The sequence below is a fragment of the Hippocampus guttulatus genome, chromosome 9 (assembly GCF_054856545.1).
Source record: "Hippocampus guttulatus isolate MCC_2025c chromosome 9, RoL_Hgut_1.0, whole genome shotgun sequence".
NCBI classification, from domain to species: Eukaryota; Metazoa; Chordata; class Actinopteri; order Syngnathiformes; family Syngnathidae; genus Hippocampus; species Hippocampus guttulatus.
The window spans coordinates 2658698-2673245 of NC_141269.1; the positions used below are offsets into that span (position 1 = coordinate 2658698).

At 45.0% G+C, this 14548-nt stretch overlaps 1 protein-coding gene across 5 annotated transcripts in view; it reads left to right on the top strand.

Annotated features, from left to right (window-relative positions):
• sorbs2a (sorbin and SH3 domain containing 2a) overlaps window positions 1-14548 on the top strand; it is a 40229-nt gene that overhangs the window by 13630 nt on the left and 12051 nt on the right. For 2 of the 5 annotated variants that reach the window (XM_086119416.1, XM_086119420.1), the window contains 14 exons: window positions 1000-1089; window positions 2592-2618; window positions 2717-2835; window positions 4896-5258; window positions 6030-6156; window positions 6454-6629; window positions 8371-8437; window positions 9670-9720; window positions 9802-10021; window positions 10088-10202; window positions 11616-11687; window positions 13680-13736; window positions 14043-14108; window positions 14430-14479. In XM_086119416.1, coding sequence (XP_085975542.1) covers window positions 1000-1089; window positions 2592-2618; window positions 2717-2835; window positions 4896-5258; window positions 6030-6156; window positions 6454-6629; window positions 8371-8437; window positions 9670-9720; window positions 9802-10021; window positions 10088-10202; window positions 11616-11687; window positions 13680-13736; window positions 14043-14108; window positions 14430-14479 — 1600 coding nt within the window. Of the gene's footprint in view, window positions 1-999; window positions 1090-2591; window positions 2619-2716; window positions 2836-4776; window positions 5259-6029; window positions 6157-6453; window positions 6630-8370; window positions 8438-9669; window positions 9721-9801; window positions 10022-10087; window positions 10203-11615; window positions 11688-13679; window positions 13737-14042; window positions 14109-14429; window positions 14480-14548 lie in introns of those variants that run through there. The other 3 variants (XM_086119417.1, XM_086119419.1, XM_086119418.1) reach the window with 3 other exon arrangements.

The window sequence follows — 14548 nt, forward strand, 5'->3', positions numbered from 1 at the left end:
CAGAATCAGAATCAGAATCATCTTTATTGGCCAAGTATGTAGAACACACAAGGAATTTGTCTCCGGTATAACACGCTGCATTAGTATCATCGTAAACAACAAATCATTGAACCATTTTAGAGTAACCAGTAGCAGTATTTGTAGTACAAGAAGAGTGACTACGTCAGTGACTGTTTAAGGAGTTAATGGCTAGAGGGAAGAAGCTGTTTAAGTGTCTACTGGATTTGGTGCGCATGGATCTGTAGCGTCTGCCTGAGGGGAGTAGCTGGAAAAGGTGGTGGGCAGGGTGCGGGGGATCCAGGAGGATTTTCCGTGCCCTTGTCTTGATTCTTGCAGTGTGCAAGTCCTCAAGAGTGGGGAGGGCGGTGCCAACGATTTTTTCCGCCGTCCTAACTGTCCGGTCGTTTGCAAGCGTAATTCGTCTGCTCTGGCATTGGTCCATATGGCGTTGAAAGAGATTTCGCTGAGAACCTGTTGCTCTCTGCCTCACCGAGAATGTATCCCTCCATGAACACTTTTCCAAAGCTACGACTTGGCGCTCTTCCCGAGCGGACGTCGATACCGCCGTGCCGGCCGGCTGTTGATGAGCGGCTCATTTTTAAAATCTACACACGGCGCCGTCTGCCAACGTTCAGATTGTTTACACCGCCGGCAGCCCGACAAAGTTGGCGCACTCGATCCTCGGCGCCGCAATCTCCCTTGCCGCCACCTAATCCCCACTCGAGGAAACAGCCGAACGAGCCCTGTTTTGCATCCATCGATTGTTTGATATAAAACAGCTTTTCTCCCAAACTTGAGGCCATGCAACCACCTGAAAGATTTGGCACACCTTTACTCGATGCATCTCTTGAATGTTTGAACGTAACCTCCAGTATTCCTTGCCGTTGTGTCGCTGTCATTCATTTGGGCTCAATTGCACGTGCTTTGTTTGTTGCATGTATGTGTGTGTGTATTTGCACGCGTGGCGCATGTGACCGCCCTCGGCTGCGACGTTCTCAGACAGCGGCGGATGTGCTCGCAAAAGTGTCGCCGTGTCGCTCACGCTCTCGCCCATGAAGAGGGTCCAGAGCTCGCCCAATCTGGCCTCAGGTACTAACACCTGCACGACCCAAATTCACCAAAAAAAAAAAAAAAACGCTCCCCCACCATGAGACAAGCTCGTTTTCACATCCTCATATTGCTGCTGGGCCAATGTTATGATTGCTATTTTTTGCAATGTTATTCTGTTCCCATTTGGTCAACCTCTGGGGGTTGAGCCTGAGCTTGAAATCATGCCACAATGGTCATTAAACTCTCGACAGCTTGCATATGTTCTCCTTCAGTCCCTTGCGATTTCCTCCTATTTAGCGTTTTGAGCCTATCCCAGATGACCAAAGGTGGACAAAAAAAAAAGTATTTCAATTCTTCAGTGAATATAATACAAGTTTTTTTTATAATCTGGGAAGTGGCCAAAGTACTCAGCCAACATGGGGAAAATATGCAAATGTCACATCGGAACACGCAGACTATGATCCCAACCTGTAAAGTTAACCTGCTAAGCACTCGTCCATGATGCTGCCAGTTCTCAGGCTATATTTTTAATTTAAAAAAAAAAATAAAAATACAGTTCAAATTAAAATGAGGAACAGCAGAGTTGTGCATTCTTAAAGTAATAATAACAGTAATACTGATAAACAATGTTATGGTATATTACAGTTAAACAGGATCTTCCAAAGAATTGTTCCGGGAAAAAAATACTTCAGTAATTTCGCTCCCTGGGACATAAACACGGACGCGTAGAGAAACCACATGTAAGGACTGGAATGCCGATTGATGTGAAAGATGACTTTTATCCAAAATGTATCATTTTTAACACTCCATGCTTTAATTTGCCACTAATTGAGGAAATATGATATTTACAGGAGGTACAGTATAAGAGGACATGTTTCGTGGAGCAGTTTTGAGGATCCATGCACCTGCAGGCATCCAACTAGCCATAATCAACAATAGGGATTTAGTCATGACAAAAGGCCCGTGTTGCAACAAAAGCTGTTTCATCGCACTTTGTTCACGGTCACCTAAGCTGTGTTGGATTTGTTGTGGTGCAATGTTGGACTCTGGATTCATTGTTCCCAATACTGTGGGACCTCTCAAGTGTAACACCCGCTTTTAATTAGATTTTTTATTTTTTATTTTTTTGAAATTCCATCCAAAAATGCTTTTAACATTGGCACTAAAGTGAATATACTGGTCCCTTGGGGTACAAGTTCTTTGTTCCTTGGCCACGCTTGTAACTCATTGTATTGTATGTGAAGAAAAAGGTTAGCTGAGGTGATGTCAATTCTCTTAGTTTTATGTTTAGTTTGACAGTCACCTGAGAGTGTCAGATGAAGAGCTCGAAGCCTCTTCATCTGCCAAACTGCCACATCATTTGAGTCGCCAGCAGTTCTATCTCACGTTTTTGCTCACAAATCAAAGCAACAGAAATTGTCTGATGGATGGCGAAGTACTACAAAAACTGAATGAATTACTTGACCTTTCATTGTTTCTCTTGTGTTTGAAAAAAATGTGTTTGAAAACGGATTCTGTCTTCTTGTCTCTCTGTTCCCCAGGGAGTGATCCTCACTCGTCAGACTACAGTAAGTCTATCCATTGCGTTTCATTCGCCGTCTGTTCCTTGCTCACTTTTGATCTTGTGCTTGCTGACTGACGCTCACGAAACCCACCTGACCTTCAGGTTCCTGGCGGTCTCGCAGCGCAACCGATGGCCTTAAGAACGGCGACGCCATCAGCTCGTCTCTGGCCGCCAAAGGCTTTCGCAGCGTCAGGCCCAACCTGCAAGACAGAAAGTCGCAGGTAAAACGTCTCAAAGCACATTTTGCCTTTTAATGTTTGCGTTTTTGTCTATCCAGGAATGTGACTATAATCATTCTGATTTTATTTTATTTTTTTCGATACTTCGATTTGGTTCGTAAGGATGACAGTAACATACCCCTGCCCCCTTCACGAAGAGATAGTTTCCGTTTCACCCTAACCAGCGCTAACCCATCAGCCTGCAGCCCACTCACCGTTTTAGCTGACAACATCAGCCCTGGAACTGAGCTAATGTTCTCCCACCAAGAGGAAGCGTCTTTAAAAGAGTCCTACACTTTTAGTAGCACTTCCTTGCACAGGCAAACCAGCGCTAACTCACTCCAACTTGTGTCTAGTGTCCCAAATGACGCTTCGGCTAATGCACAAGTCCAAGAACGTAAGGTCTCCAGCCTGACACTCACTCCCGTCACCATCCCAGACCCGCCCGAACACCTGAACGTTGAGTCCACAGCTAGCGACCCGCCCCCTCCTCCCACACAGCACCCGACCACCCCTCCTCAGCCCTCCACGAGGTCCTCCTCGCTCGCTGTCAAATTGTTCCCGAAAAGCCAGAAACACGATGAAGAGCCTTCAAACAAACCCGCGACGATCCTGACTCAACCAGCAGATTTGGCTCCGTCCGAAGACCTGAAGTCTCCTCCGGCAGTTCCACCGAGACCGTCTCCTGCCGAGCTGTTGGTACAAGAAACAGCACGAATTCAATATAAGATCACTAAAACGACATCGCCTTGGTGGCATAAAGGTGGAAAAAAAGAGCAACACACACTTTGACTTGTTTAGTGGACAATCTCCAACCTTTGCTGGGTTCTGTGTGAAAAAGGCCCAAAGGGGGATCATTTTGTGCGATATCTCTGTGATCGCTTGTGTGTTGCTCTTTGTTTTTTTTTTTTTCATCTTGGTGTTGCCATAGAAGTCGACTAACTCTGGTTCTTTTTCAATGCGTGAGCAGCTCATCTGACCCACTGTTATGCATCACAGACGTGTGAAAGTCAGTGGGAAGTACATTACATGGACACTGCGCATTGGGCGGCAACGCTAATGGTTAACATATAGAAAGAGTAATCATTTGCAATATCCATTGAAATGTAAGGGGGCTGTATTAACGGGGTCTAAAAAGTGAAACTGGGCAGCAAGCCAAAAATTAAACGGAAGTCAGAGCGCAGAACACGGCATGCCGACTGCAATTATGAATTACACTGGAGTGTACCTTTGCGAGAGCCGCATTCCCGCCAAATGTGGTATCGTGGGGTTCATTACGCGCGGCTAAAGTAGCATCGACTTCACGAAAATACCGATCTTACAGCCGTGCACAAAATGCGACCTTGCAAACTCTTACAAACACTTAACTATAGATTTTCAACCCCTCAACAGGGAAGTAACATTTTTGTGGACTAACTTACGCACACTGAGAGGGTTCCCGCGCGTCCTGGAAAACGTAATAAAATTATTGAGCAATTTTCCAGTCATGTGACGCACCCGACCAATCAAATCGCATATTCCTTTTGAACAATTCTGCTGCCCAGTGTTTCCATATGCCTTTGTTGCTCGATTCACTGATGATGTTGTGGTGCCGTGTATCGAGTGTACGTTTTCTCTGTTGAGTGACAGAGAACTAGTGGACGTGCCCCGTCGGTGTTGGCTGTGGATCCAAGATGAAATACTGTACATCTCTGGTTTTAGTCCAGCCGCAGCGACCATGACGACGGCTTTGAAATAGAAAATATGTGAACGACTAAAACTTAATTGCGAGTTCGGCTCTATTCAACTAGTGTGCATTGTGCAACGATGCACCAGTCCAGTTGAGTACCGGAGCAAAGCTGACCTAGCAAGATTGGCCGTGGGTGACGTTATTTGATATGTCCCAATCCTTGTGTCCATGTAGTCTATTTGCACTTGGACTAACAAAGCCTTTTCCATCCACAGCATTAATCAATGAAGACCCGCTGCGGCGTCATGAGGCTTCACCGTGTTACTTCCACTCATGCTTTGTGACAGGGCGTCTAATGAGCGAGGCCACTAAGCTCTCTTCCTTCAATCACCAGGGCCCCATCTCCCTTGACTCCACAGCACGTCACTCCCCCTTTCTGAGCCACAGCTCCGAATCTCTCGACTACCCGTCGGGCCTAATGTCCAAGGGGCTGTCACCCAGCCCGTATGTCACTACCGTCACCGCGTCGCCCCCCGCCTCCCCCGCGACGGTCTCGGCTCTCAGCCACTACTCCTCCTCCACGGCGGGTCTGCTTGACGAGCTGCAGATCTGTAGCCTGGACTCGCCCGGCGCCTCGCCCACGCCGTCGCCCACCCTCAGCCACGTCTCGGTCTTCACTGCCGCCACCGCCGCTGCTGCTGCCGCTGCTGGCCCCGACGACGCGCTAACAGCCGCCGCAACAGCCACTGTCACTAACGTAATTATGATCCCAGCAAGTCACCGCCGCATTTACCCAGAAAGGCTCCGCCAACTCACTCAGATAGCCGCACCGGCATGTGTCGCTTTTATCTGTTCTAAACTACCTGCTTGATTCCAGACTTCAGCCCACCGCCCTGTCATTGCACCGCCTCAGCGCTCAAAGCTCTGCTCTTTGTTCCTTTCTGTGTCACTCTCCAATTCTAGCGCATGCCTGTTCTTTTGTGAGCTTGTGTCAAAAATTCATAAGCCAGGAAAACAAAACGGCATGTAAGTCGCACGTGCAATCGCAGCCAGCTTTTCTTGCCGTCTAATTGCGCAAGCAGACCACTTTTTTTTTTTACTGCCAAATAAGCACCTACCGTATATTCCTCAATAGTGTCAGCATACCTGACATGTTTTACACAGAATTGTAGGCTTCTCATGCCTATTCTTGAACAGAAGTACAACTGTACCATCGTTTTGACTCCTCATTTAGCAATGTTGTCGTCAGTGACTAATAATTTTTTTTAAATCCTATTTTAATGTGAAATAATCTGTCGCCGTCTCACTGGGATGGAAGCGCTTCCTTCGGAGGAGCCTTCCATCATGTCCACTGTGTGCGTGCTTGACATTATAACCAAACTAATGGAAGACCTGTCTGTCTGTTGACGATTACCGTTTCATTTTATGACTGTCCCCCCCAGATTCAGTCCTCCCTCCGTCGTAGAGCTCACCCAAGTCATCAAACGACCACTTTTGTTGATTAACTTTGTGGTCCACCTCCTCACAGGGCCAGGTGCTCTCTCACGCCATGAACGGGGGGACGGGGCACGCCACCAGGCCGCTTTCGCCGCCATCTTATCCGCCGCCGCCCGCCTCGCTCTGCTCCGGACTCCTAAGGCAGAGCCAGAGCTCAGGTCAGATGCTTAGAAATTACAATTAAATCTTTTTCAGTATTTTCTGATACAAATTGGACCTTGACTTACAAGTTAATTTCGTTCTGTGACCGTGCTTGGAACTCGGATCAATCAGATCTCAAATGAACTTTCCTCATTGAACAGCCCCCTCCCCAAAATATTTTTTGTAAAATGAACTGATGGTGACCAGATGTTGTGAAGTTCACAGCTGCCATTTAGTGACGGAGTATGTGACAAGCAAAAAAAAAAAATCCACAGAGGAATGATTCCTGTATTCTCTGTATTCTGTGGTTTTAGAAGGTAGCGAGGCGTTCACCAGAGAGTCTGTGGTGTTGGGCAACGCCAACTTTAGTAGCACCATGCCCATCGCCCGCTTCTCTGAGGAGGAAACCAAGGTGTCCGTCATCAAAGCCCCCCACTACGAAGGCATCGGACCCGTGGACGAGTCGGGCATTCCCATTGCCATCCGCACAGTGAGCATTTCACACGATTTAGATATGCATCAATCAAAATGTTACCTTTCTGGAAAACTAGCCTCCAAAAGTCAAAACGAAACCAAAATAATTTGGATGATCTTTTTTAGGTTTGCTTTGACAATCAAGTTCTTTTTTTTTTTTTTCTTGCAAGTCAAAAGCCCCAAATTGTTTGAGCGACGTCTTCCATTTCGACAAACTCGCAAGTCGTGTCACTCCTAACTTCAAGGCTGCGCTGTCATCATGGCTAATGGCATTATTTTGGCGGTAGCTTGCCAATTGTGACAATTTATGTCGAGGATTAGCGCATATTAGCACTCTGTCCACTTACGGCTTGGTGAGAAGCCTTGTTGTGGACAAGAGTTACAGGAATAACAAGCTGAGAAAAGGATGAAAAGAAACGCGAGGAGTCCTGGAGAAAAAGCAGACACGTCCTCTTGTGAGCACACAAGCATTTTTGCGGCCTCTCTATTTGGTAGCCGTGGAGAGTGAAGTGGTAATTGGCCCCCCAGTCTCGGCACTTACATGCTCAGGCCAACACTCTCCCTTTCTGTGGAGCCTCTTCTTTTTTTTTTTTTTTTTTTTTTTTTTTTTTACTGTGGCGAGGCCAAACACGGGTTTTAGTGCTGGTGAATAAAGGCAACATTAAGTTTGAGTGGCTCTTTAGTAGGTGTGTAGCTTGTGTAGAAACACGCTCATAGCACACATTCTATCAAATGTCCGCCGTGCGAATGTATATGGCAGAGCAGCCGATGGTCATTTGTGGTCCATACAAAGAACTTGACATTCGTTACTTGCCATTGAAGTCCATGTGAATTGATAAAATGGCAGCAACTTCAATACAGGACGCACTGAGTGTTTTACATCTTGCCCACTCATGAAATACTCTGGCAAAGAGGGCTGCACATAAAAACTGGCGCGGTTCTCACATGAGCACCCGATTGTAATTTAGCGCTCATTTTTTTTCCCCTACCAAACGACCTCTCGCACTTAAAAGACTTAGCGCAAATCTGGCCACGGTTTATATTTATTGAAGAGATACGTTATATATATAACTGAATACAACTTTTTATGTTGTTGTTTTGTTTTCCGGCCTAGTTTTCAGTTTTTAATTGCTAATCCCAACAACGTAACATACCAGTACTACAAAATGGCAGCTTTTTAAAACAATAAAATTTATTTAAATGTAATAAAAAGATATCATATTATTATTTAACACAATGTACTTGGAACGCCCATTCTAAAAAGTAATTGTCCACCTCTGGCTTGCAGTATGGAACCATGTTATCAGCTAACTTACTTAGCACTGTTCTCTCTTTATCCGTGCCTTACTTTAGCTTTTATTTTCAAGTTGTCTCTCCGAAGCAGTCTTTGCGGCGGCTGACTTAACTTTGAATTGGCTGGTCTGACCTATTCTTAGTGCACAAAGTGTGGTGAAAGACAAGAACTGGAGCGCAATATTCAATTTCCAGCACTCTTGCGCACCAGTGCACCACTTATCTGCACCCCTGCCTATAAATGACAATTCATAAAATGATTCGCGAGCATTTATCCACATAATTGTAAAAACTGTGACATATGAAAACTGCTGACATTGATCCAAATAGAAACTTACAACAGAACATCCCTGTAGTCAGACACTTTTACACACATGACTTGATGAAATGCTGGCAAGCTAACGGTTGCTATGCTAACATATCATTTTTTGTTGTTGTTTTTTTTTGGTGCTCTCTCCACATAGACGGTTGATCGGCCCAAGGACTGGTACAAAACCATGTTCAAACAGATCCACAAGGTCCACAAAGCTGGTAGGTTAACTTGACTGTACCATGACCCTAAGAAGCTCCTATTCATTGTGTGATGAATTGTCTCGTTAATGACGCCTCCCCCACACCGCCAAAGCACTCCTCCCCCCTCACGCCCCGAGCCAGAACTCATTAGGCTGGTGGTGAAGACTGCTAATCAGAAACAATCCGTCCTGGGAAAAGCGCTCCCAATTTCCAGCTTCTGACCGCAAATGTCCAGCACAGGGCTTATTTGTTCTTGACTGCTCGGGCTAGAAATGCCGATGCAACGATTGCATAATTGTGCGTGTGAATATGTTTCATTCTGATGAATAATGACAAGCAAAATGCCTCGGTGGGGTGCTGTTGACCTCAAAAGCAATAAGTCAAAGGCTCATTTTTAATACATTTTATCTGGAAAAGTGGAAACGTGGGAGAAGTTGAATGCTTCACAGCTGGCTGATCAAGGCATGAAAAATGTGTGTGTGTGTGTGTGTGTGTGTGTGTGTGTGTGTGTGTGTGTGTGTGTGTGTGTGTGTGTGTGTGTGTGTGTGTGTGTGTGTGTGTGTGTGTGTGAGGGGTGGTGGGGGGGGGTGTTGGATGGCATACAATATCTAAATATAGCGGGGCCAGTAGGAGAATGTCAGGGCCAGAGCAGAGCACTCCACAAATAAAGAAAAAGCAAAGCAAAGGCTCGAAGGGCCATCTGTCAAATTTTGAGATAATAAAATTCAGCATCCTTAATCGTTTGAAAATTCCAGCGTTAATAATTTGTCTTTTTCGGAAGTGAGCAGTGCCTTGTGAGATAGGCAGAGCTTTTTGCGTGACTCTTGGACTTTTGGATTTGTATGTAACTTTCAAAGCGCATTTTGTACAATATGACCTTGTTCAATCAATATTTTTCTTTTAAGATAAGGGTAACGTCAATAGTTTGTTTTGTTCGAAGAACAACAGTGTCTTCTGAAATAAGATGTTTGCCTTTGGGATTTTTGTGACCTTTTTTTCTTTGGAGAAGTGTAGCATCAAGAATGTGTCTTCTTTTCTCAACTCAACCGTATTTATAGAGCACTTTAAAACAACCGCCGCTGTGTACAAAGTGCTGTACGTTGAGCGCTGTACATAAATTTATTTTGGGACACATTGCTGACCACCGGCAGTGTCCTCACGTAATGCTCATTCCAAAATCTGCCACTGGTGATCGTTTCTATTCATATCTACCTATTTCGACATGCTCTAATACGCACTTTACTTTTCAGATGATGACTATTCAGACACCTATAGTGCAACATATGCTATCATCAACAATGGTGAGCTAGGCTTTACTTTATGACCAATTAACCGTCACAGTAAGCCATTTAGTTCAATGTGATGTTTTGCATCTTAAACAGATGACTACGGTGTGCCACCCGGCGCCACCTTGGCCCACCCAGCCCCACGCACGCACACGTACAGGCCGCTCTCCAAGAGCTTGTCGGACAACAGCGGGCAGCGCCTCGCCGCCCGGGATTCTTCGCCCTCACCCGTACCGCCTCCGCCACCGCCACCCGCGCCCTCCCTGCTGCAGTTGAGGGCCAGAGACAGCGACCGTGACAGACACACGCCAGATATGTGAGAGAATATTCACCTCTCGCATTAAATGTTGAGTTTCTGGGGCCTAATGGTTCTTCTCTGTAGGAATGAATGGGGTCCTCCCGAAAGGAAAGTGGACACGCGAAAGTACCGCGCCGAGCCCAGGAGTATTTTCGAGTATGAGCCAGGGAAGTCCTCCATTTTAGAGCACGAAAGACCTGTAAGTATTTTAAAAATATATATTTGATATATTTTCCATAATGTAAGCAACTCCATAGAATTTTGTCCAGACAATTTTCTCAATGGAACCAATCAGTTCACAATTAATTGTATGGTTTTTTTTTGTTTTGTTTGTTTTTTGGTGACATTTTTGTATTTTTCTGTGTCAGTAATTTCAGACAGAAGAAAAGACAACCACCATTTGTCATTTGAACTAAAGAACAATACATTGACTCGTTTGATCAATCAGTCAACAATTAAAGGTGACGTCGTTAGGTTTGAATTACTTGCGCCCCCTTTTGGTTGATGCTGCTTCCTGAATAACTTGCCAGTCACTCCGATAGACAGAAATAAACACTCGGCCTACTTGCGAGCGTTTAATTATAATGCTGAGTAAACATCTTTTTTGTTTCCAAAATGACACCCCTCATTGTGTTGCCTTTGTGTGTGTTGATTGCACAGTGCTGTCAGCAGCCATCACCAAGCCGCTGCGCTTTTCAGGCTGACTCATTGTTCCCCCAAAACCGCAGTTACGCGCGATGGATGAGATGAAAAACACACGCTGGCATCTGTGCAGGAATAGAATCAAAACAATACCAAAAAATGCAATCATAGAAGTCCTATTATGGAGACCAATTTCCATTGAAAAATGTCTCCTCGGGCCGGACTGAACCGATGAAAAGCTGCCGACAGTTTGATCAGATTTGAAATTTCATTTGGCAACATGAAGTTTGGTCGGCATTTCAATCATGAGTTGACCCACATTAAATGTCAAGAACCCATGCCCCAAAACACACAGAAAATTTGCTATTTTTGGTTTGAAACATTCGTTTTAGGGTGCTTTTTTATTATTTCGAGAGGTCCTTTTACGACAATTTGAATTCTGAGGTTCTGACGTATTCTTGTTCCAATTTTTTGTCAAATTTCCAGTGTTTTACCACCAACTTTGAATTTTTAGTATTTTGACCACCTTCCTACTGTTCAAATTCTAATGTGCTTGGACTTTTTGGTCTTATTCCAAGTCGTTTCCGTATCCAGCTGTTTGCAGACAGAATTTTGGGTTAAATTTCATGTCTTTTGACGACAGAACCGTTCATTTTTGAAGGTCCACAGAATTTCAATTTGAATTCCGTGTCTGATTGAGTTTCTCGGCCAATGGAATTTTCGGTCAAATCTCGAGTCGTTTCACCACCAAACTGTTTGCACCCAAGCTCCATCAAATGTATTGTACTTGATAAACACGCTTTGAAATAGGTTTTTATTTTTGTTCCACTCCAAATCTTGACAAATCGTCCGTGTCCACCTCCCTTTACATGTTCCACCCTAATCATACACTCCGTGTTTGATTTCTGTCCATACTTCCTTCTTCTACTTTCTTGTCTCTCTTCCCACTGTCACGTTTTTTTTTTTCCAGACCTATGATGACATAGATTTAGAGAACGAGCCTTGGTATAAATTCTTTTCTGAGCTGGAGTTTGGCCGCCCGGTAAGTTAGCTGTAGGCCGCCTAGCTATTCGTGAACCCTCTCTTGCCGTCCAGGCCTCTGCACTCACTTTTTCTCCACACCACCCGTGTGGTTTTGTTACGATGTACAGTATATGTAGTGAGTGTGTGCGTGCGCTCCTGCGTGTGCAGGTCTATGCACTAGTAGACTGGGTGGGGCTGGCTGTGTGGGCATGATGTAGTTTGTTGGGTGCTGTGACTCCTCTATCCCCCTCCAACTCTCTAGCAGACCATCTTTTCTGGATTTAATTTTGTTTTTGTTTTTTGTTTTTTTTAGCAAGCAGGTATTGATGTATTGAGACTCAATCCTATCATTTTTTTAATTACCGGATGATTATGTGTCATCATTACCACCCACCACAAAAGCAGTTACTCTATGACCCAAATTACAGGATTCTTAGGTCGAAAAAAATACAGTGGAACTTCAAAGGCTGAGCATGATTCGTACCGGTGCCTGTTGCCCCTTTCGCACTGTCTCGAAGCGGGCTTTCCTCTGTCATTTGACGTGAAGGGTACCGACATTGGAGGGGCGATGGAAGCCAATCTGTCAATTTCCCAGCTTGTGAGTTAGTGTCAGGCAGAACAGCGACATTTTGAAAAGGAATCGCGGAAATTTCAGAAAAGGGGTGTGCAGTTAGACAAAACAAATTACCACGAGGGGTCGAAATATTCCATCCACTCGAGAGTCAGCAGTCCCTTTAGCACTGCCGATCGTTTGTGTCAAAGGGACTGACATGAAATCTGGACGATGAGACATCCCAGCTATATTTTTTTCTCGGTGGTAAAGTCAGGGGCAGCACAGCAACTGTGTGAAAAGGAATAACGGACAGCCAGCGCAGGAGTGTGAAGTCGAACGACAACAAAACGATTCACATAACAAATAATTGAAATTGAAAAAGTCTGTTCCAGAATCACAAGCCTCATTCGCACTGCTCGTCAATACTGGCGTTTCCCTGGGAGTTGCGCACTAGGTGTGGAGAAGGTATGGTGCGATGACGACTTCGGAGTAGGTATAACGGAAAGCCGAAAAAGATCTCTGGTATGATCTGCACGAGACTGACAAAATAAATACAAAGAATCTGTTCAAGAGTCCGTAGCCCCTTTCACATTGCCGGCTTTTTTCTTTTTCCTTGTGTCGCTGTTCTAAGTGAAAAGTACGATACAAAATAGAGGTTCCACCGTACACAGAAGCGCAGACAAGCAATGATAAGCAATTGTGTCCACTTAATTCATATTTATTTGTCTAGTATTCGTTCCTGGCTTTAGTGTCCCCTGATGGAGGAAAGTTGTAGTACCACCTTAATACACTGCCTTGTTTTGACTCGAGCCTTTTTTTCCCTTTTGCTTACATCACTCACACCGCATGAACACGCTTGTGTGTTGTGTGCGTGTGTGTTTATATGCACTCACTGGTCACCTCATTAGTTGCATCCAATACAAGAGCTCTTTTTACAGAGGTAGTAATATTTCCAATTTTTAAGACAAGGAACCTTTGGTCGAGTGAACTGCGTGATTCCTTTCAGCCAATCAGAGAAGAATGAAAAGGGGCACATCCATAAGAATGTGCTTATTATTGTGGCTATACTACAAGACTGAGATGCATATTCTCACAATTTGGTCACCCTATTTAGTGACATGAAATTTTGACTTTCAATCAAAAATGAGAATTATCTTTTAGAAACGCATCGTTTTCCATACAGCTGCGATATTAGATTTAGGTTTGGATCACCTAAGGAAGTGACCATTCGGTGTCCATGTGCGTCTGGGATTTAGAGATTAATTCATGTATAAATATCCGATTTCTCTAATAGGTGTCCACTTTTCTCCACGTTTCTTCCCCCTTGTTTTCTTCCGCGCCCCATGATGCCACTGCTGCTTCTCCTCCTTCACCTCATCTTCACCTTCCTCCTCCTCTTCCTCCTCCTCCTCCACCTGCTCCTCCTCCTGCCTCCCACGCTCATCTCTGCCGCTCAAGCCTCCTAAAAAAAGACTGGATTATAATCCAGACGTCTCGGCTCGCCAGCGCATCGAGGTAAATGATGGATGTGACAAGTGTAGTGTTGCAGTAATCTCTACTGAACAAAAATGAAAAAAAACAACTACAGAAATGAATGTGAAGAGCAGCAACATTAGTCATCAGTGTTCTAAGATCCTCCTACAAAATTAAATGAAGTGGTGCGCGCATGAATTGGAAACTCTGGATACACATGCAGTAATAGTGACAAATGTTTTATGGGGGGGGGGGAAATAAACAAGATAAATCTGCGTGTTATGTTTGTACTCTATATGCAGCATTACCTTTAATAAAAACAACAACACAAATTGTCTTTGTTTACAGATTGTTCCAGTGTTGAATGATGCTTCTTTATTTAGGTCCGTTCCAGTTCCAACCCATGTTTATGAGGTAACATTTGACCCCCCCCCCCGCAACCCAGACCCCAACCCTCCTTCCCCACAACCACCCTGCGCTCCTTTGCTAATTCACCTTCATTCTACAGTGCAGCCCAACAGAGCGCAAACCGCGCTTTGTTTTTGCTAAGGTGCACCACGTGGAACCATCATCTCCCTTATGCCAAAGGGGCCGGGGGGAGACATTTTAATGTGACACACTCGGAGGCGCGTGCAGGCTACAGTGCGATCAGGAGTCGCTCCACCTTTTGTTTCCCCCCTCTACTCAGCCCGGCTCATTTTCTCCTTTTTTTTGTTTTCTTCTTCTGTCTTCCAGGCAACCCTGCAGGTCGCTCCTGCCGACAAGCCCCCCGAAAGACCCGCAAGGTAAACCCCCTTTTGTTTTTTGTTTTTTTTCCCTTGTTCCCCGCCCCCTCTATTTTGCCCCTCCCCCAT